The 22,294-nt window shown below is 37.5% G+C and overlaps 1 protein-coding gene across 18 annotated transcripts in view; it reads right to left on the bottom strand.

The window, feature by feature from the left end:
* LOC18444751 (S-adenosyl-L-methionine-dependent methyltransferases superfamily protein) overlaps positions 1 to 22,294 on the bottom strand; it is a 40,845-nt gene that overhangs the window by 2,987 nt on the left and 15,564 nt on the right. For 5 of the 18 annotated variants that reach the window (XM_020673869.2, XM_020673871.2, XM_020673872.2 and 2 more), the window contains exons 6-11: positions 16,401 to 16,508; positions 16,130 to 16,201; positions 15,955 to 16,005; positions 15,743 to 15,805; positions 15,529 to 15,653; positions 2,438 to 2,536 (exon numbers count right to left, since the gene is read on the bottom strand). In XM_020673869.2, the coding sequence (XP_020529528.1) occupies positions 2,438 to 2,536; positions 15,529 to 15,653; positions 15,743 to 15,805; positions 15,955 to 16,005; positions 16,130 to 16,201; positions 16,401 to 16,508 (518 nt within the window). Of the gene's footprint in view, positions 1 to 2,393; positions 2,537 to 15,528; positions 15,654 to 15,742; positions 15,806 to 15,954; positions 16,006 to 16,129; positions 16,202 to 16,400; positions 16,509 to 22,294 lie in introns of all 18 variants that reach the window. The other 13 variants (XM_088867669.1, XM_011628960.3, XM_088867670.1 and 10 more) reach the window with 6 other exon arrangements.

The following is a 22,294-nucleotide window of genomic DNA, read 5'->3' as shown; positions in this document are numbered from 1 at the left end:
CATTTACAAATTTTTTAGATCGCATCTATCATTGCATGAACTTGAAAAAAGAAAAAAATGATTTTGAGTTCATAAACCCCTAGATCTTGAAATTCACCAAATGGATGGTCTAGATTCATTGTTGGAGGAGATTCATTTTGATCATATCTAGGGTACAAATTAAAATTTTATCTTTTTGGGATTGATTATTGGGATAACAATTTTTTGGGTTATACAAATGCCAAAAACATGGTTTTCTAGAAGTGTGGTTTCATTATATTACATTAACACATGGACATGAAATATATATATATATATAGGTAGATAGAGAAATGCTAGCATAGGCCAATGGGCCCACAGCCATATGAGCCCAACAGCCCAGATTGAATCTGGGCTGATCCAATTATCACAATTACATTTCGTATTTTAATTTTATTTTATTTTTATATATCCAAATCACTTTAAAGTTTGGACGCGTATTTTTCATAACTAGGAGAATACAATAAAAATATCAAGAAACTATTTCTTGAGAAATAAATTGACCAAAATGCCCCTGAAACTTTTTAGTGCTATTTTGATCAATTTATATATTGCGAATTATTTTTTTAACATTTTTATTAGGTGGGCCAATGAGAAGAATAGATACTTAAAATTTCTCATGATTTGGATTTGTAGAAAAAACATTAAAATTAAAATATGAAATGAGGTTGTGTCCGTCAAATAGGCCCAGATTGAATCTAGACCGTTGGGCTCATACGTAGCTGTAGGCCCACTGGCCTACGCTAGCATTTCCCATAGATCTAATATATATATATATATATATATATATATATATATATATATATATATATATATATATATATATATATATATATATATATATATGAGAATATAAGCTATTTAAATATATAAGCACAATGAATAACTATAAAAACTTATATTTCCCAGATACAGAGGTTCGACGAGAATATGCAACAATAAGACTTTAACTGATAATCTTAACTGCTTGAACTACAAGAGGAATCACACATATACTTAAGCACTCATTAATCTCTCACACATTTACAGACTCAGAAAAAGGGAAGCTGGATGGTTGGATACACCTCCAAATATATCCACTGAGAAAGAGGAAGAGAAGGATGTAAAAAAGATTCTCCTCTAAACAACTCAGCTTCTTCTTCTTATAGCCAGAGGAGTTAGGCGGTTTTAAAATCCTTTTGAAATCCACACCGACAATCTTTTCCAAGATGCTTATCTGCTTTAGTCAGCTTTTTATAGTGGCTACATAAAAAGTAGATTCTGTCGGTGATAGCTACAGTAGAAAGTTGGTTCTATCGGTGAAGGGACACGTGTCCTAGATATGGGTGGAGTCGTCCAGGTCCCTCTGTGAATTTTCTTTATTTTAAAAAAAATTCAATGCCTGCACAGTCATCACCGTTCATTGGACTGTAGACTTCTTATTCATCACTCTAAGTAGAAGTGGACATTTCTTCATTGCCTTCTATAGGCACTCCAGAGCTTCCTTTTAAGCTCTTCTTTAGATAGTTTAGGGTTTTGTTTCGGTAATATTGCAACATATTCCGCTATTTTATTTTTTTCTTTTTGAGATAAAACTGGAGGCCTAAGTTTCATTTTTATTTTGTCTGGACTGAGAGATTCATTTTTATAACTGTCCCATCATTTGATGTATATTTGTCTCCTTAATTCGAGAATATAATCCCACCTATCCATAGATCTTCTGAGATTTAATAATCCCATTTTAAAATCCACGGGACCTAATATAAGGTCATAAAGTATATATGATAGTCTCTTCTAAGACTTTGACTATTGTAATCAAAGAATTTTCTCTGTAAAATTTGTAGATTTGTAGGTAGAATTTGGCTTGATGATCCCCATATAGATAACCAATTTTTAAACCAATTGGGAAACTCATTTGGCTCAGTTAATTTAAACTGAATACACCAGCTATGTGAATTTTTCGTATTTTGGTATGCAAAAACTTCATCCCAAGCTTTTATATATTCGAAGTAGTGATAGGATTTGATTTTAAATCCTTTCGTATTGGTGATCCTTGGTTTTAAAGGATCTAGTCCCCATTCTTGGTAAAAAATAACCTTTTTGATTTGGAATTTGGAGTATGTTATTTCTGTATCATTATTTCGGTAATAGTGTATTATAAATAGTTATTTCTGTATCATTATTTCGGTAATCGTGTATTATAAATACCGAACCTGTTTCCATAAAGATATTTTCATATCATTCCCTGCATCTTTCATTCATATTGGGATGCATATGTAGCCTTAAATATATGGCAGCTATTTCAGCCGGGTTTTTCGACTGGTGGTCATTTTCTATAATCAGCAAAGGAATACATGTTTCCAAATATGTGGTTTAAGTACTAGGAGTTTGAGTACTTATTGGTGTTTGAAGGGGAGATATATCAATATCTTGTATTTGCCTTCTTATTAAAGCATTTGATGTTGATGGTGATGCCAAGGTTTTCCCCGAGCTAGGGATTATTTCCATCGGTCGCTTTTGATGATTCCTTCTGCCCTCCCTGCAAAAATTCTCGTGTTACAAAATCAGGCAAATAATTAGCATTACCATTAATATGTTCTCTAGTAAATTCAAAGCAGAGACAATACCTTGCCATCTTGCGAAGATTTGTTTTGAAACGAGATTTTTTTACATCTTTTTTAATAATATCCCTGGCTGCTTTACAGTCAGTCGTAAAGGAATGCCTGGTTAAGCAGATCACTCTGGAATTTTGTGACAGCATTGACAATAGCAAGCATCTCCTTTTTCACAGTTGAATAATTTTGTTGGCCGGGTTCCAGGTATTAGAAGTAAACCGGACCAATTGCACTTGATTATTGATTTTTTGTTATAATACAGCACCAAGTTCCTGTTCTGAGGCATCTGTTACTACTATTTTAAACGTTGTAGATTGGATAAGGCTAAACATGGTAATTCTTTAACTTTTATTATAATCTTTTTGACCCCCTTAGTATGTTCATCAGTCCACTCAGGAGGATACTTTTTCAGTCTTTATAATAAAGGCTTTGCATCCAGGGCCAGATCTTTATAGAAATCAGAAATATAATTTAAACATCCAAGGAATCTTTGTAATTCGATTTTTCTTTTTATTACATCTGGAAATTTAGACGCGAATTCTATTGCTCTATCAATGGGAATGATTCTTCCTTAAAAAAAATTGTGTCCTAGAAATCTTATTTTTGTTTGGCATAGATTTATCTTTTTTGCTGAAACCACTAAGCCAGCATTCTTTATTGCTTTTACAAATGTAACTAAATGTTTCCGATGTTGATCAATGGATTTTGAGAAAACAAGCACATCATCAATATAAACAATCGTAAATTTAGTATATGGATTAAAAATTTCATTCATGATATTTTGAAATTCTGATGGTGCATTTTTTAATCCAAAGGGCATGACATTCCATTCAAATTGTCCAAATGGGACATTAAAAGCAGTTTTGTATTTGTCCTTTTCAGCAATCTGGATTTGCCAGTAACCTGATTTGCGATAAAATTTTGAGAAGATACAGGCGTTAGCCAGTCTATCCAAAAGGTCTCTTTTATTTGGAATCGGATATCTGATCCATCTAAGAACTTTGTTGAGTGGTTTGTAATTTATAACCAACCTAGGAGCACCTCTTTCTATTTCTGAGGCCTTTTCTACATAAAAGGCGGAGCAACTCCAGGGTGATGAACTATTTCTGACAAGTGTTTTGTCTAGTAATTCTTTTATATCCTTTTTACAGATCTCAAGTAACCTATTGTTCATTTGAATAGGCCTTGCTTTAGTAGGAATTTTTTTTTCTCGAAGATCCGGTTCATAAGGAAGCCCAACAATATGTTGTTTTCTATCCCAGAAAGCATTAGGGATATCGGCGCATATGTTCTTTTCAATATCTATTTTTAGATATTTAATTTTATTTTGTATCGCGGGAAGTAGTAATTTTTCTTCTATATTTTTATATTTTATTTCTTCTTTTAGATGGTAAAGAAATGTTTCTTTAGAAGAAATCTTATCCCTGATATTATTAATCTCATGGATTCTAGGCTCGTCAATAAAGGTGAATTTGACCTTATGACCTTCAATATTAGCTTCTATCCCTGTGTCATCAATTTTAATTGGATAGAGCATGTTTATAAAAGGGGTTCCTAGAATAACAAGTTGACTTAAACCTTTTACCATTATGAAGGGGAATCCGAAACAAGCACCATCAATGCATACTGCAGCATCTAATAACTTGTAATTACTAAGCATTTTACTACCATCGGCAGTATTTAGCACTTAGGTAGTATTGCTAAAGCATTTTGTTGATACTAACCCTTCATTTACGCAATTCAGGTCAGCTCCTGAGTCTATTAGGGCAGTAGTTTAAAAACTGTATTCCTTTTGTACTACGATTTTGATGTTAGTCAACCATTTTTGGGTTATTATTTTGTCGGGCAAGTTTACAAACTTGCAATTCTGCACTTTTTCTAACATATTCATATTTGCTTTAGAGGTCTCAGATCCTTCCTTTATTTTAGGAAGGGTATCCTCCACTTCGGGTCGTAAAGGAATATCATATTCAGTTACCAGATTATCGAATTCTAATTCTAGGTTTTCATCTTCAATTTCTTCTTTAGGAGGTTTCTGGGTTAATTTTAAGATTTGAACCCTTTTTTTTAAAGTTATCTCGCTTCTTGCCTCATTTGTCTCATGTTTTAATTCAGAGATTGAGGGTTCACTATCAACTTGGGTTTTGTTTTGCACTCTTCAAAGGATATCATGAAAACTATAATCTTCTTTTGTCGGAACAAGAGAAGATTTTTCCTTTTCAGATGAAGTTTTGGACATGTTGATATATTGAACTAAGTCCCTTTTAGCCTCTGGATCCGTTATTTTGTCGATAAGATCTATAATCAGATCTGCTCCTTTTGTAAGAGTGATGGTACTTAACCCATTCATATCAATGACTGCCTTGTAAAAATTACATTGAAAATTTTCTTCTTTTGGATTATTTTCATCATCAGAATCTAAATCAGAACTACTAATGATATATCTCCATCATCATTGATTTCTCCAATTAACATTTCATTTTCTGAATTAGAAGAATCAGAAGTTTCTTCTTTTATTTGGAGGATCTCAAATAATTGGGTTTTAAGATTATTATCTGTTTCTAGAGAGTTAATTTTCTTTTTAACTCCACATTTATTTTTGTAATGTCCTACTTTGCCACATATATAACAAACAAGAATTTTTTTTTTTCCTTACCTGTAAAGGATAGTTTGTCTTGTAAAAATTTCCTGGAAAATTTCTCTTTTCTTTGAAGATTGTTTAAATATTTTCTTTCTGAAATTTTTATGCTTTTCTTTACAAAAAGGTTTTGAAGGGGGTAGGGTATTATAACCAAACTGTTCACAGAAATCTCCTAACTCCTTTCTCCCTGTTATTCTCTGTTTTTCCAATTGTCTCCGAAGCTTTAGGTCTGTACATAATGCTAGGCCTTCAGCACTGATTTTGGCTGATAGTTCTCCTAGGGTATACAGAGAATAAGGAATAATTCCACCATGCTTATTTTTAAGCCTTGTTTTTACCTTTTCTGCAAAAAGGTGTGGTAGTCTAGCTACAAACGTTTCTTTCCAATGGTCTGATTTACTATCCTCTCTTGATAGTAATATTGAGAAAAATACATCTTTATACCATTTATAATGAGAGAGTGTAGAACATCTTAGATTTGATAACAAATCTTCAGATATTGCTGCCAACAAAGCAGAACTTCCTACAAAATGGAGGGTGATTGTATATATTAGTGTATTGACTGCATCGCCTTCGATTATATTGTATTGGCAAGTTTTATTCTTGACTAGCTATTTTTTTGAGGCATTCAATATTTGATTTTTTTATTCTTCATCAATATGAAAATCCCACCAACCTCTTAACCATCCTATAAATCCACATATTATGGTCTTGGCTATCTTGTGGTCTTGATTTCCACTCGCCTTGCAGGCAGTGGCATACATAGTCGTGTTTCATAAGATCTAAGATTTGATTTTCAGCCCTGCTATCTATATTCCAGTTTACTATGGATTTCCCTGAATAGGAGACCGAGGTAGAAATTAGGTCTTTTTCCATTTGAAGATCTACTGGCGTTGGTCTAGGATAGCACATTCTGGTTTGGGATACTGGTCTAACTTTTATCCTATAATCAATTCTATTAGCTTTTAAGCTTTCTGTTTTAAAAGCTTTTTCTATATCAGAAATCTCTTGGTCAGGTTCCTTTTGTAGGACTTGAATATCTCCTTCCTAGGTTTTAGAAGACTGACCTTTCTCCCTTTCATTGATTTTAAAATTTTCCAATCTTTTAAACAATTCATCGACTGATTCCCTATTGTCTTCTTTTTTCTTTATTCCTACAATTTAAAATTTAACATGTTCATGATAAAACATAAGGCAAATGTCAAATTCTTTAAATGGTTAAAAGACATAGCTAAAGACTATGGAATAAAAATTCCAAAATTTGAAATAAATACGGTTGAAAAAACCTTTCAGACTTTTCAAGCCACGAAAGGAGAGACAATTGAGTCTATTCATCCCCCTGAGACTAGCTTACAACTTAAGGGAGAAAAGTTCGGAGAGAAAATTGAAGTTAAAGCCTCACCCTTTAAAAGAGGACCTAAAGAAGCTGACCATAATATGGCCAAGCTTGAAGGAATACCACATATTATTGAACAAAATAAGTATACAAATGTTTTCATCCAAGCAATAGGAAATCAATCTACAAGAATAGAAAATGCAGTTAATAATTTAAAACCAACTGCAAAAGATAAAAAAATTGATAAGAAAAAAGAGGTTGTTCTGTTTAAACCTCCTCCAACTATTAAGATAACAAAGTTTAGCATACAAGGAATAAAGAAAAGAGAAGACAATAGGGAATTAGTCGATGAATTGTTTAAAAGATTGGAAAAATTTAAAATCAATGAAAGGGAGAAAGGTCAGTCTTCTAAAACCAAAGAAGGAGATATTCAAGTCCTACAAAAGGAACCTGACCAAGAGATTTCTGATATAGAAAAAGCATTTAAAACAGAAAACTTAGAAGCTAATAGAATTGATTATGGGAGAAAAGTTAGACCAATATCCCAAACCAGAATGTACTATCTTAGACCAACCCCAGTAGATCTTCAAATGGAAAAAGACCTAATTTCTACCTCGGTCTCCTATTCAAGGAAATCCATAGTAAACTGGAATATAGACAGCAGGGCTGAAAATCAAATCTTAGATCCTATGAAACACATGACTATATATACCACTGCGTGCAAGGCGAGTGGAAATCAAGACCATGGGATAGCCAAGGCCATAATATGTGGATTTACAGGATGATTAAGAGGTTGGAGGGATTTTTAAATGGATGAAGAATCAACAAACACAAATATTGAATGCCTTCAAACAATGGCTAGTCAAGAATGAAACTGGCCAAGACAATATAATCCAAGAAAGAGATGCAGTCAATACACTAATATATACAATCACCCTCCATTTTGTAGAAAGTTCTGCTTTGTTGGCAGCAAGATCAGAAGATTTGTTATCAAATCTAAGATGTCCTACACTCTCTCCTTATAAATGGTATAAAGATATATTTTTCTCAATATTACTATCTAGAGAAGATAGTAAATCAGACCATTAGAAAGAAACGTTTGTAGCTGGACTACCACACTTTTTTTGCAGAAAAGGTAAAAACAAGGCTTAAAAATAAGCATGGTGGAATTATTCCTTATTCTCTGTATACCCTAGGAGAACTATCAACCGAAATCAGTGCTGAAGGTCTAGCATTTTGTACAGACCTAAAGCTTCGAAGACAATTGCAAAAACAGAGAATAACAAGGAGAAAGGAGTTAGGAGATTTCTGTGAACAGTTTGGTTATAAAACCCTACCCCTTTCAAAACCCTTTCGTAAAGAAAAGCATCAAAATTTCAGAAATAAAAAATTTAAACAATCTTCAAAGAAAAGAGAAAAATTTTTCAGGAAATTTTTACAAGACAAACCATCCTTTAAAAGTAAGGGAAAAAGAAAAATTCATGTTTGTTATAATTAGTAGGCCATTACAAAAATAAATGTAGAGTTAAAAAGAAAATTAACTCTCTAGAAACAGATAATAGTCTTAAAACCCAATTATTTGAGATACTCCAAATAAAAGAAGAAACTTCTGATTGTTCTGATTCATAAAATGAAATGTTAATTGGAGAAATCAATGATGATGAAGATATTATCATTAGTAGTTCTGATTCAGACTCTAATGATGAAAATAATCCAAAAGAAGAAAATTGCCAATGTAATTTTTACAAGGCAGTCATTGATATGAATGGGTTAAGTATCAACACTCTTACAAAAGAAGAAGATTTGATTATAGATCTTATCGACAAAATAACGGTTCCAGAGGCTAAAAGGGAAGCCTTAGTTCAATATATCAACATGTCCAAAACTCCATCTGAAAAGGCAAGATCTTCTCTTGTTCCGACAAAAGAAGATCATAGTTTTCATGATATCCTTAGAAGAGTGCAAAACAAAACCCAGGTTGATAGTGAACCCTCAATCTCTGAATTAAAACATGAGATAAATGAGGCAAGAAACGAGATAATAACTTTAAAAACAAGGGTTCAAATCCTAAAATTAACCCAGAAACCTCCTAAAGAAGAAATTGAAGATGAAAAACTAGACTTACAATTCGAATTCGAAATCTGGTAACTGAATATGATATTCCTTTACCACTCGAAGTGGAGGATACCCTTCCTAAAATAAAGGAAGGATCTGAGACCTCTAAAGCTAATATGAATATGTTAGAAAAAGTGCAGAATTGCAAGTTTGTAAACCTGGTCGACAAAATAATAACCCAAAAATGGTTTACTAACATCAAAATCGTAGTACAAAAGGAATAAAATTTTTAAACTACTGTCCTAATAGACTCAGGAGTTGACCTGAATTGCATAAATGAAGGGTTAGTACCAACAAAATACCTTAGCAAAACTACTTAAGTGCTAAATACTGTCGATAGTAGTAAAACGCTTATTAATTACAAGTTATCAGATGCTGCAGTATGCAATAATGGTGCATGTTTCAGATTCCCCTTCATAATGGTAAAAGGTTTAAGTCAACCTGTTATTCTAGGAACCCCTTTTATAAACATGCTCTACCCAATTAAAATTGATGACACAGGGATAGAAGCAAATATTGAACGTCATAAGGTCAAATTCACCTTTATTGCTAAGCCTAGAATCCATGAGATTAATAATATCAGGGATAAGATTTCTTCTAAAGAAACATTTCTTTACCATCTAAAAGAAGAAATAAAATATAAAAATATAGAAGAAAAATTACTACTTCCCGGGATACAAAATAAAATTAAATATCTAAAAATAAATATTGAAAAGAACATATGCGCCGATATCCCTAATGCTTTCTGGGATAGAAAACAACATATTGTTGAGCTTCCTTATGAACCGGATCTTCGAGAGGAAAAAATTCCTACTAAAGCAAGGCCCATTCAAATGAACAATAGGTTACTTAAGATCAGTAAAAAGGAAATAAAAGAATTACTAGACAAAACACTTGTCAAAAATAGTTCATCACCGTGGAGTTGCTCAGTCTTTTATGCAGAAAAGGCTTCAGAAATAGAAAGAGCAGCTCCTATGTTGGTTATAAATTACAAACCACTAAACAAAGTTCTTAGATGGATTAGATATCCGATTCCAAATAAAAGAGACCTTCTGGATAGACTGGCTAACGCCTGTATCTTCTCAAAATTTTATCGCAAATCAGGTTACTGACAAATCCAGATTGCTGAAAGGACAAATACAAAACTGCTTTTAATATCCTATTTGGACAATTTGAATGAAATGTCATGCCTTTTGGATTAAAAAATGCACCATCAGAATTTCAAAATATCATGAATGAAATTTTTAATCCATATACTAAATTTATGATTGTTTATATTGATGATGTGCTTGTTTTCTAAGAATCCATTGATCAACATTGGAAATATTGAACTACATTTATAAAAGCAATAAAGAATGCTGGCTTAGTGGTTTCAGCAAAAAAGATAAATCTATGCCAAACAAAAATAAGATTTCTAGGACACAATATTTTTCAAGGAAGAATCATTTCCAATTATAGAGGAATAGAATTCGCGTCTAAATTTCCAGATGTAATAAAAGGAAAAACCGAATTACAAAGATTCCTTGGATGTTTAAATTATATTTCTGATTTCAATAAAGATCTGGCCCGGATGCAAAGCCTCTATTTCAAAGACTGAAAAAGCATCCTCCTGAATGGACTGATGAACATACTAAGGGGGTCAAAAAGATTAAAATAAAAGCTAAAGAATTACCATGATTAGCCCTATTCAGTTCTACAGCGTTTAAAATAATAGAAACAGACGCCTCAAACAAGGGACTTGGTGCTGTATTAAAACAAAAAATCAATAATCAAGAGCAATTGGTCCGGTTTACTTCTAAAACCAGGAACCCGGCCCAACAAAATTATTCAACAGTGAAAAAGGAGATATTTGCTATTGTCCATGCTGTCACAAAATTCCGGAGTGATCTGTTTAACCAGTCATTCCTTATACGAACTGACTGTAAAGCAGCCAGGGATATTCTTCAGAAAGATGTAAAAAACCTCGTTTCGCAAGATGGCAAGGTATTCTCTCTGCTTTTGAATTTACTACAAAATATATTAATGGTAATACTAATTATTTGCCTGATTTTGTAACACAAGAATTTTTGCAGGGAGAGCAGAAGGAATCATCAAAAGCGACCGATGGAAAATCCCTAGCTTGGGGAAAACCCTAGCATCACCATCAACATCAAACGCTTTAATAAGAAGGCAAATACAAGATATTGATATATCTCCCCTTCAAACATCAATAAGTACTCAAAACTCCTAATACTAAAACCACATATTTGGAAACAGCATATATTCCTTTGCTGATCATAGAAAATGACCACCAGTCGAAAAACCCGACTAAAATAGCTGCCATATATTAAGGCAATACATGCATCCCAATATGAATGAAAGATGCAAGGAATGGTATGAAAATATCCTTACGGAAACAGGTTCAGTATTTATAGTACACCAGTATCGAAATAATGATACAGAAATAGCATACTCCAAATTCCAAATCAAAAAGGTTATTTCTTACCAAGAATGGGGACTAGATCCTTTAAAACCAAGGATCACCAATACGAAAGGATTTAAAATCAAATCCTATCACTACTTCGAATATATAAAAGCTTGGGATGAAGTTTTTGCATACCAAAATACGAAAAATTCACATAGCTGATATATTCCGTTTAAATTAACTGAGCCAAATGAGTTTTCCAATTGGTTTAAAAATTGGTTCTCTATATGGGGATCATCAAGCCAAATTCTACCTACAATCTACAAATTTCACAAAGAAAATTCTCTGATTACAATAGTCAAAGTCTTAAAAGAGACTCATATATATTTTATGACCTTATATCAGGTCCCGTGGATTTTAAAATAAGATTATCAAATCTCAGAAGATCCTATGGATAGGGGGGATTATATTCCCGAATTAAGGAGACAAATATACATCAAATGGTGGGACAATTATAAAAATGAATCCCTCAGTCCAGACAAAATAAAAATGAAACGTATACATTCAGTTTCATCTCGAAAAGAAAAAATGGAAATAGCAGAATATGTTGCAATATTACAGCAACAAACCCTAAACTATCTAAAGAGCTTAAAAGGAAGCTCCGGAGTGCTATAGAAGGCAATGAAAAAATGTCCACCTCTACTCAGAGTGATGAAGAAGAAGACTACAGTCCAATGAGCGGTGATGACTGTGCAGGCATTGAATTTTCTTCAAAATAAAGAAAATTCACAGAGGGACCTGGACGACTCCAGCCATATCCAGGACACCTGTCCCTTCACCGACAGAACCAACTTTCTACTGTAGCCATCACCGACAGAATCTACTTTCTACTGAAGCCATCACCAACAGAATCTACTTTTTACTGTAGCCACTATAAAAAGCTGACTAAAGCAGATAAGCATCGTCGGTGCGGATTTCAAAGAGATTTCAAAGAGATTTCAAATCCGCCTAACTCCTCTGACTATAAGAAAAAGAAGCTGAGTTGTTTACAGGGCATCCTTTTTGCGTCCTTTTCTTCCTCTCTTAGTGGATATATCTGGAGGTATATCCAACCATCCAGCTTCCCTTTTTCTGAGTCTGTAAATGTGTGATAGATTAATGAGTGCTTAAGTATATGTGTGATTCCTCTTGTAGTTCAAGTAGTTAAGATTAGCAATTAAAGTCTTGTTGTTGCATATTCTCGTCGAGCCTCTGTATTTGGGAAATGTAAGTTTTTATAGTTATTCATTGTGCTTATATATTTAAAGCTTGTTCACGTTATTCATTGCCTTATATATTTCGAGCCATTTCATTATAACAGGACTAAAAACCGGTCTGTATATAAATTTCCCTAAAAATATTGCCCCTTCTCAATATCTTGACAATCCAAGGAAGAAGTAAAGCTAGCATACTCGGGGGGGAGGGAGAGGGGAGGGACTTAAATAATGTCAAAAAACTCAAGGTAAAAACCTGCACATCAGAATTGCAATCATTTAAAGCATAAAATCGAAAAAACAAATCACGAATCACGCATGTAAACTAAGCCATGCAACAAAAAAGTATTAAATAGGTTTGGAACCAATGGACTTTTCCCAATGATTTGGTTCCTCGATCTAAAAATCACAAATAATATCAAAGTAAACCATACTCATAAATAGGGCAATGATTTAAAGCTAGATATGGGGGGCAAAATTATGAATCATGCAAGTCAACTAACTCATGCAAAAAATAAAACAATTATTTGGTTTGGGGGCAATGAACTTTTTCATTGAATTGCTGTCCGAAACTAAAAATCAAAATGGGAGATTATTCCAAATACAAACTATTAAAAATATATATAAAAAAAAGGAAGGAATAACATATCATAATATCTTTTACACAAAAAATTCATGACCCTAATTAAAAGTATTGCAATACACCACCTTCTCAAAATGGAATCGATATGACCCAAATTGGTAACTTTTGGTTCCCCAAAGTCCTCTATTGCAGCCACTCTAGGCTTCAAAATGATTCGGGATGAATATCTTTGATTTTGCAAGGACTCAAGGAGGTTAAAAATAATTAAGATCTTTTGAAAAATCTACAAATCTATGTTTTTAGAGAGTTTTTCTCTCTCTAAAACTCACCACAAGGATTTTGGGGGAAAGAATGCCCCCTACCTTTTAAAAATTACCCAAAAAATGCCCTTGCCCGAGGGCCATTTTCTGCCCTCGGTCAAGGGCACCTAGGTGGGGGCGCCTTGACATGCCCCCTTAGGACCCACCACCTAGGCGGTTTGTCAGCCAAGCCACTTAGGCAGCCGGGCAGCCAACGTTTTCAACCTTGGATCTGGCAACTAACTTGGACTGGCCGCTTAACAACTGTTAGTCAAGGATGCATTCTTTCATGGGGAACTACAGAAAGAAGCATATGTGATACCTCCACTTGAGTTAGAGCCACTAGACATGAGGGAAAAGTTTGTAGATTTAAAAAGGCCATTTATGGACTAAAGCATTGTCCTTGAGCTTGATTTGAGAGGATCAGTGGTGTTGTTCAAAGAATTGAGTATACATAGAGTCATACACACCATATCTTGTTTCTAAAAAAAGACCAAAGTCATACCCCAGATTGTATAGGTGGATGATATCATTGTAATAGGCAATTGTTCTAAGGAAATCCAGCAACTCGAGCTTTCTGGCAAAGGAGTCTGAAACTAAGGATCTAGGTCTATTGAAGTACTATAGAAATGGCAACATTTACGAGGGGAACCTTTATCTCTCAAAGGAAGAATGTGTTGGACATTCACAAAGAATAAGAAAGCTTGGTTTCAAACATTCCTATGAAAGAAAAACACAAACTAGATGACCAAAGGGGTGAAGCTCTCAAAGATGTAGTGTTCCAAAGATCAGCAGGTAGGTTGATAAATCTTTAACTTGCACATCACGACAGGGCATAGCTGTGAGTGTGCTTAGTTAGTTCATGCACACTCCACAAACTACTCATCTTGATGCTACTTATAGCGTTCTTAGATATTTAAAATCATTACCAAGTAAAGGGCCATAGCTTGCTAATCATACATGCTTATGAGTTGGGGCTTACATAGATGCATCTTAGGCTGGTTCTAGTGTGGACTGCAGATCCACATCACGCTACTGTACTCTGGATGGGGCTAACCTCGTGACTTGGGAGGAGTAAAAAACAGTCAGTTGTGGCTCCTTCAAGTGCAGAAGCATGGTATCGAACTATCTATCCATGGCTCATGGTGGAAGTGAATTGTTGTGGTTAAAAATCATATTACATGAGCTTGGTTTTCTTGTATAGAGGTCCATGTCCTTGAATTGTGATGACCAAGCAGCTAATTTATATAGCTCACGATCCGATCCAACATGATAGAATCAAGCCTATAGAGGTAACCAACATTTCATTCTAGAAAGAGTTGCCACGAAAGAAATTTGCCTTCCATATGTGAAAACTGAAGACCAGGTAGCAGATATTCTTACCAAGACCATTGAAAATCTCGACTACATGTGATCCTAAGCAAGCTGGACATGAGGGATAGCTATGCAACAGCTTGAGGTGGAGTATTGTGAATGTCAAAGTTTATACTCTTTTCCTAGTGTATTTAATAACTAAGGACTAGTGTGTCTTTTCCCTCACTAAAAGGACAACAGTGTGGGCCAAGTAAAAATTAATGATATATATATTAGAAGAAAGGGGTGTGTGGGTTAGATTAGAACCAGACATGACTCCCTATCTTCTCTTCTTTTTGCTTCGACGTGATACCCTCTCTCTGAACCTCTTTCTTTTTCTCATGATACACACGCACATGCACAAATACACACAATATACACACCTTCACAATTACTTCAATTTCGTATATGGCAATTTTCTTGATATATTTACATGCTTCTGAAATGTACTTAAAGTGCATGTGGTAGACTTGGAAATGAATGACACACTCGCAAAACATTATTTTAAATTATACCCATATAGAGAGAACATATCATCAACTAACTACTAATATAACCAAAAAATACAGTATGTATAGTACGTACCATCGTTTAGAAACTTAACAAGCAAGTTTAGGGCTTGCTTATGTAGACTCAGCTTGTTATGCATGGAATACAAAAAGCAAAGGGAAAACAAGTCTATAAGCATTTTTGCATGAAATGAAAAATGGGATCCAAATTCCAGAACATGATTTAACTCATCTAACATTATATTTTATTACTTTCTCATATTAGCAGGAGAAATGATATAAAATCCTGAAAATGTTCATACTGATACATAATTTTTATTGTGAAAGTTGACTTACCAAAGATTAATAAAAAGAGTATGCATCAAAGCACATCAGATGCAAATGGCATCAGATGCAAAGAAGAAAGAGAGAAATCGTTCATACCGGTTCATCACTATTTCTCGTGAGCGATTTTCCAGTTGTTTGCAGTATATACTCATATCTTTCGGACAAAAGCCATTTTCTTCAAACAAGTTCTTCAAGGAATGTTCCGAGAAGTAAAATGCACGCTAGAGAATAGAAAAGGATATTTAAATAGGTGGCCAGTGAATGGATAATCATTTTCTTTATTACAAAGGGTTATCAACAAAAGACTTACAGTGCCATCCCCTCTGACATAGAAATTCTCGCTGATCTTTTGATCTTTACTGCGGAGTCTTTCCTGTAAATTGGATGAATAATGCATATATACTTAAAGATGGGTGGGATATGGGGCATCATATACGTTTGGTTGTTGTACAGTACTGTTAATAGCTAAACACTTTTGAATGCTACATATTGACCTCTTATTTATCTCGAATGTGTACTAACCTGAGCAAGATCCCCCACAGCATAATCTCGGAGTAGCAAAATACCATTTGGCTGGAAAACATAAAACATTTCAGTAAGATAAGTTCACAGAATACCAATATGAGCCTTGATGAATAAAGAAATGAAACATGGTTACTGTTAGCGCATCTCACTGCTAGTCTTACAGAAGTATCACCTTCAGAACTTTTCTAATATTTGATAATACCAAAGGCATCTTCTCCGGAGAAACTGCAGACAATGTAAAAATCTGCTTAACATGTAAGAGTGCTGCGCATATAGATTTATCCTCCTAGATATAACCAAATATATAGTAACTGAAGTCTACAATATTTTCTTATTTTAGGGTCAATATAACCATGTACTGCGCAGAAAGAAAAGTGAAATATGGATTTGAATCTAATAGTTAAAAAATGTACTTATAATCAATAATGGGCATGCCCAGGTACCATGGTTACGATGTCAACTGAAGATGGCAATATATTGTCACTGAGGTCATCTGTTGTAGCATCACAAACAAATGCATTCACCTGATTATCTTGATATTCCTTGTGAGCCTGAAAGAAGTAACACAAAGATCTCATTGAAGTCCTATCTGAGTGAGAGTTATTAAACAAATAGGGGACACACCACCAAGGCTATATATGTAAAGTACATACATCTAGATTATTCTGATGAACTTGATGTCCTAAAATCCAATTAATATCAGTTACAATGACTGTAGAATGGTCGGTTATAGTTATTCAGTGTCAACGAAAGCACAAGCCTCCAACCACTTTTAGGTTTGCATTTGCATAACGTTTGAGGGAATTGATCATTAAAATTCACATTTTAAAGAAACATTATCCCAAAAAATACAACATGAATAATGTATAACCAGATGTGAACTTTCATAGAAGTAGTTTACTTATATTTCTATAAAAAATAAACATAAGTAAATAGATCATATAAGAAAAAAAACAGTTGATAGAGAAACGGTTTTTGCCATCTAACTGTAAAATTTCAGCTGCAAACTGAAAATTTCTATATCACACAAGCAATGTTCGAAAATTCAGCCACCCGACTGCCTAGGCCAAAAAATGTTAAAAACGCCTAGGCGCATTTTGGGGGGGGGCATTATGCGTTTTTTTTCTGGGCGCCCGCCTAGGCGCTGCCCTATGACAACTTGTGGGCGACTGAAAAAACCCCTCGGGTGAGGGTAAAAAATGTAATGTTTGGTATCCCGTTGAAAAAACCCCTCGGGTGAGGGAAAAAACCCCTCGGTTTACCCTCCATCATATCCCGTTGCACGCTTGGTATCCAGAAACCTTTAAGAGATTGGCGGCATCCTGTGGTACCCTAGTCTCCATCCATTGGATCTCGCTGGAGTCCCTGCCTTTGGACTCCATTCGCCTCTTGGTCGAGGTTCTGGACACCACAAAGATTTCAAGAACGCTTTGGCTAGACATCACTGAACTCTTCTACCCTATTTCGCTCTCTTGGTCCTCTGCTTCGCCTCCCTTGCCCGATTTCCTTCAACCAACCTATCGGGGATTCTCTTCCGGCTACCTCATCTCACCAATGGGTGGTGGTGACTAAGAAGAAACACAAGCGTTTGAGACCTCGTCGGAGACCCCCTGAAATGCTGCATCCGCAAGCTTGGCATCCCCGCCGGCCGAATCCTTCTCAGAAAACAGCTAGGGAACCCTCTGCTTTCTTGGTGAGGGATTCACAGGGCGGCCAAACTCGGTTTGACTCGCTTACCTCCCAAGAACTGGTGTTGGACTCGGCGCGCTATCCGAGTCCTTTCGACGACGTGAAAGATGCCGTCGATTTGAATCGACGCCCCGGGAAAGAGGTTGTCGTGGACATCACGCCTCAAAACTCTCCGGGATCAAGCGACCAACTCAGCCCATCGTCCTCCCTTCCCCTCCTTTTGCCCTCGCAAGTCTCCGAGTCATCCCCTCTACCCGACCCATCCTACCCCTCTCCTCTCTTCTCCCCCTCTCACATTGCCCCTTTCTCCTCTCCTGGGACTTCCACGTGCCCCACTCCCTCACCTACCCCCTCACATCTGTCGCATGCCTTGGAACCCATGCGGCCGCCCCAGCCGCCTGCCTCCTCCCGCGTGGCGTCATATGGCTCTACGCAGCAGAGGGATCAAGCTAAGGCCTTCCACCTGTCCCCGCTTCTAACTACTCCCTCACCCTCTCTCCCCAGGTCTCTACTTCCGGCTTTTATGACCCCTCACCTACCCCATGTCCTTTCCCTCTTGGTGGCAAGCCTCAGCCCGACCCGCCTTTCCCAGCCCTTCCCCACTCTCATCCCCTAAAGGAGGGCCCGCTACCCGCTGTTAATGGCATGTTTGATCCCAACGATCTTCTGCCGCTTGACCCCAGCCAGCTGGCCTTCATTCAGCCTATGTTCGAGAAGGCTCCGCCTAATAGCTCTGATGAACCCCCTGCGGAGAACTCATCTAGAGGCTCGATTACTCCACCCGTCTCCTCCCCTGTCTCTCCCTCCTCTCTACCACCTCACCCTGGACCTAGGCCTGTTACCCTTCCAATTTCCTTCTCATCCATCGACTCTGAGGGGTTGCAGGCCTCGAACCTAGCTTTGTTTCACCCCAACCTGCTGCCTGGTCGGCTGGCTCTCATCTTCACCCTACCTTCCTCTCTCTTTCTTTCTACCCATTTAACCATGACTCCCTCTCTCCCGAGGGCTCCAAGCCTTTCCCAACACTAAAGATGGATAACGACTTCCTCCCAATTGGCATCGTCACCGCCCTTTCGCTGGACCCCTCCCCTCTCGATCCAGCCTCAGTCGCTGACATCCTGGCCCCCCACCTTTTCTTTACTCCTCACCTTGTTTATATCCATAGAACCCAGACCATCCACTATGTTTGGCCCCCAAACTCCCCTTACTCCCTGTCCTCTTACACCTCCATTTAGACTTACCAATTCCTGACCTATGTTCCTACCATCTCCTTCCTACTGATTATATCTACCCCTTTCTCGGCTCTCCCCACTAATCATCATGTTTAATATCTAGAGAACAGCCCAGTTGTTAACTCTCCTCCTTCCCCTGTTCTGAATTGTTCCCCCGGTCAACCCCTCCTTCCTTCGCCTCTTGTCTCTGACCCTGTGCTGCCCTTCTCTCCTCCCATTCGTACTAGCTCGAGCTCCCCTTCCCTCCCAACCCTACCCTCTGACCTTGACCAAGCGGCCCAGACCCTTGTCTCATCCGATGAAACTCTCGGTGAACCTAGGCCTCAGGGTGCCAAGGACGCAGAAAAAAATCCAGAAGACAGATCTAATCCATCTGATGATAGGATGAGAACTATGTACAGGATTATGGGTTTTGAGCACAATGGACCTGAAGGACCTGCTCACAGGTTCATCACGGCAGGCGCAGATGGCAGATTGCAAGTAAGAATCAAAGGCCAAAGAAAGCTACGCAACCTTTTCTCTTCCTTTCCCTTCCCTGGGAAAGTGACTGATTTCAGCCCTTCCCCATCCATTCTTGGTCGCCCAAGGAGGTCCCTTAGACTATCCTCCTCCCCAGCTTTCACCGGACACAAATGAACCTGCTCATTTGGAATATTAGAGGCCTTGGTCAAGACTCTAAGAAAGACGTAGTCAAAGCCTTTACCCTGAAACACTCCCCAACTATTATGGCCCGTCTTGAAACCAAACAACCAGAACCTGACCTACAGCTTGTTCGTCAGCTCTGGGGTAGGGGACCTTGTTAGTGGGTCTCTCTGCCGTTTGTTGGAGCCTCAAGAGCTATATGGGTGATCTGGGACCCATGAGACCTTTCTCTCCTCTCACATTTCATAAGGGAATTTTCTATTACCCTCCTTCTTTCTAATATTTCAGATGGAACCCCCTGGAAATTTTCGGCTGCTTATGGCCCCAATTCAAATAACTTCAGACAAAGATTGTGGGCTGAGTTGGATCGCATAGCCTCCCTTCCACATCCCGTTTGGTGTGTGGGGGGAGATTTTAATGTGGTCCGCTTGTCCCATGAGAGGAACTCCTCGTTTTCTATCACCAAAGAAATGAGGGATTTCTCATATTTTATTAACCGTAATCAGCTGATTGATATCCCTCTCCAAGGCTGCAATTACAATTGGTCCAACCACAGTTCTAACCCCACCCTCTCTAAACTTGATAGGTGCTTGATTTCAGCAAACTGGGAGGAATTTTTCCCTAAATCGCAATCGTTCGCCCTACCCAAACCTACTTCGGACCACTATCCCATCCTTCTCGATACAAATGCCATTAATAGGGGGCCCCCACCCTTTCATTTCGAATTGCATTTGCTTCTTGAGAAGGACCTCCCAGCCCTTGTTAAATCTTGGTGGACTTCCTTTGATTCTCAATGTGGGGGAGAGCGGGATTTATCCTTCAAAGGAAAATTCAGCTTCTCAAAGGAGCTCTCAAATCTTGGAGAAGAACCATCCCTGAGAATTTCACACAAGTAAAGTCCTCCTTACTGGAAAACATCAAGAGCCTTGACAAAATTGAAGAGACCAAACCCTTAGACATCTCAGAACAAGATCTTAGGTCTAAGACAAAGATGGAGTATCTTGCCACACTGAAAAAAGAAGAAATCTTTTGGTTTCAGAGATCTAGAGTTTCGTGGTTGAAAGCAAGGGATCATAACACTGGCTTTTTCCATCAAATAGCAAACTGTCGTTGTAGAGACAACGCTATCTCGACGATAAAAGTCAACAATTCTTACCTTACCCAAGCTGGTGATATTCAACAAGCCATCCTAGACATTTCAGAACTTATACTCTGCTCCCTCTGAACCTAGACCCAGATTCTCGACCTTAAGACTTCCTTTCTCTCAATGAAGGCCAAGCAGCTTGGCTAGAGTGACTTTTTTCTGAACCTGAGATTCTTAAAGCAGTCAAAGCTCTAGCAAGCGACAAGGCCCCAAGGCCTGAGGGCTTCCCGATTGCCCCCTTCAAGGCGTATTGGGACATAGTCAGCCAGAACTTCGTCAAATTTTTCGAGGAATTCTTCCATAGGGGCATTCTAAATAATGCCATGAATGCCACTTTCCTAGCCCTAGTGCCCAAAAAAGAAGGAGTTGAGGAAATTAAAGACTTTCAGCCTATCAGTCTCCTCAACTCCTCCTACACTGGCAAGGTTTAGCGTCAAGATTGCAACATGTTTTGCCTTCTATCATCTTTAACTCACAATCTACCTTCATCAAAGGTAGACAAATTCTGAATGGGGTTCTTGTGGCCCACGAATGCGTCCATTTGAGACACATTTCAAAACAACCAGACCTCATCTTCAAAATTGACTGGGAGAAGGCATATGACCATGTGGATTGGTCAGTTTTGGTCGCGACTATGGCCAGAATGGGTTTTTGGAAGAGATGGAGGAAATGGATGAAGAGCTGCTACTCGAACCCTCACTTTTCCATTCTCCTTAATGGAGCCACTGTAGGCTACTTCCCCTCATCTAGGGGTCTCAGGCAAGGAGATCCCCTTTCTCCCTTCCTTTTTGATATAGCGGCTGAAGTTTTTAGTCGTTCCATTGCTCGGGTCTACCAAGCTGGCCTTATTACAGGTTTCGAATCTAGTAGACAAGGGCCCACTATCACTCACCTACAGTATGCAGACAACACTTTAGTCTTCTTGGATGCTACTGCTGGTGAGGCAAAAAATCTTAAAACTTTCCTCAGTTGTTTCCAATCAGCTACTGGGTTCAAGATTAACATGAAAAAATCCTGCATGTTGGGGGTAGCTTTATCACTTGGTCAGATTGGGGATCTCATTTCAGATTGGGAATGTAAAGTCCAAAACCTGCCTACAACCTATCTGGGCCTTCCCTTGGGTGTTGGTAAACCAAAAAAGCAGCTTTGGTCCCCAGTGCTGGACAAGGTCGATCGACGATTGGCCGGGTCGAAGGGCAGATATCTTTCCTTTGCAGGAAGAACTACCTTTATAAAAACCACCATAGCGAACTCCCCAATCTACCTCATGTCCCTTTACCAAATGGCTGCTCGGGTGGCGAACCACCTGAACCAACTCATGAGGAATTTCCTCTGGTCTAGGCAGGAAGACAAGAGGAGATATCACCAAGTTGCCTGGAACAAGATTTGCCAACCAAAAGAGCAAGGATGTCTCGGGATAGAGGTACTGCGCAAGCACAATGCAGTGCTACTTGGAAAGTGGTGGTGGCACTTAGCCACTCAGCCGAACGCCCTTTGCGCGCAGGTCTTAAAACACAAATATAAGACCCCGTCTGATAATTGGCTCCCTGGTAGAGTTCAAGCCCATAATACCTCAGGGGCATGAAATTCACTCTTAACTATCCTATCCTCTTTTAAGAGATACATTAGG

This window comes from Amborella trichopoda, chromosome 5, assembly GCF_054954075.1.
Source record: "Amborella trichopoda isolate Santa Cruz 75 chromosome 5, AtrichopodaSantaCruz75HAP2 v2.0, whole genome shotgun sequence".
In the NCBI taxonomy this organism is placed as follows: Eukaryota; Viridiplantae; Streptophyta; class Magnoliopsida; order Amborellales; family Amborellaceae; genus Amborella; species Amborella trichopoda.
This window is presented reverse-complemented; position numbering and strand designations above follow the sequence as displayed.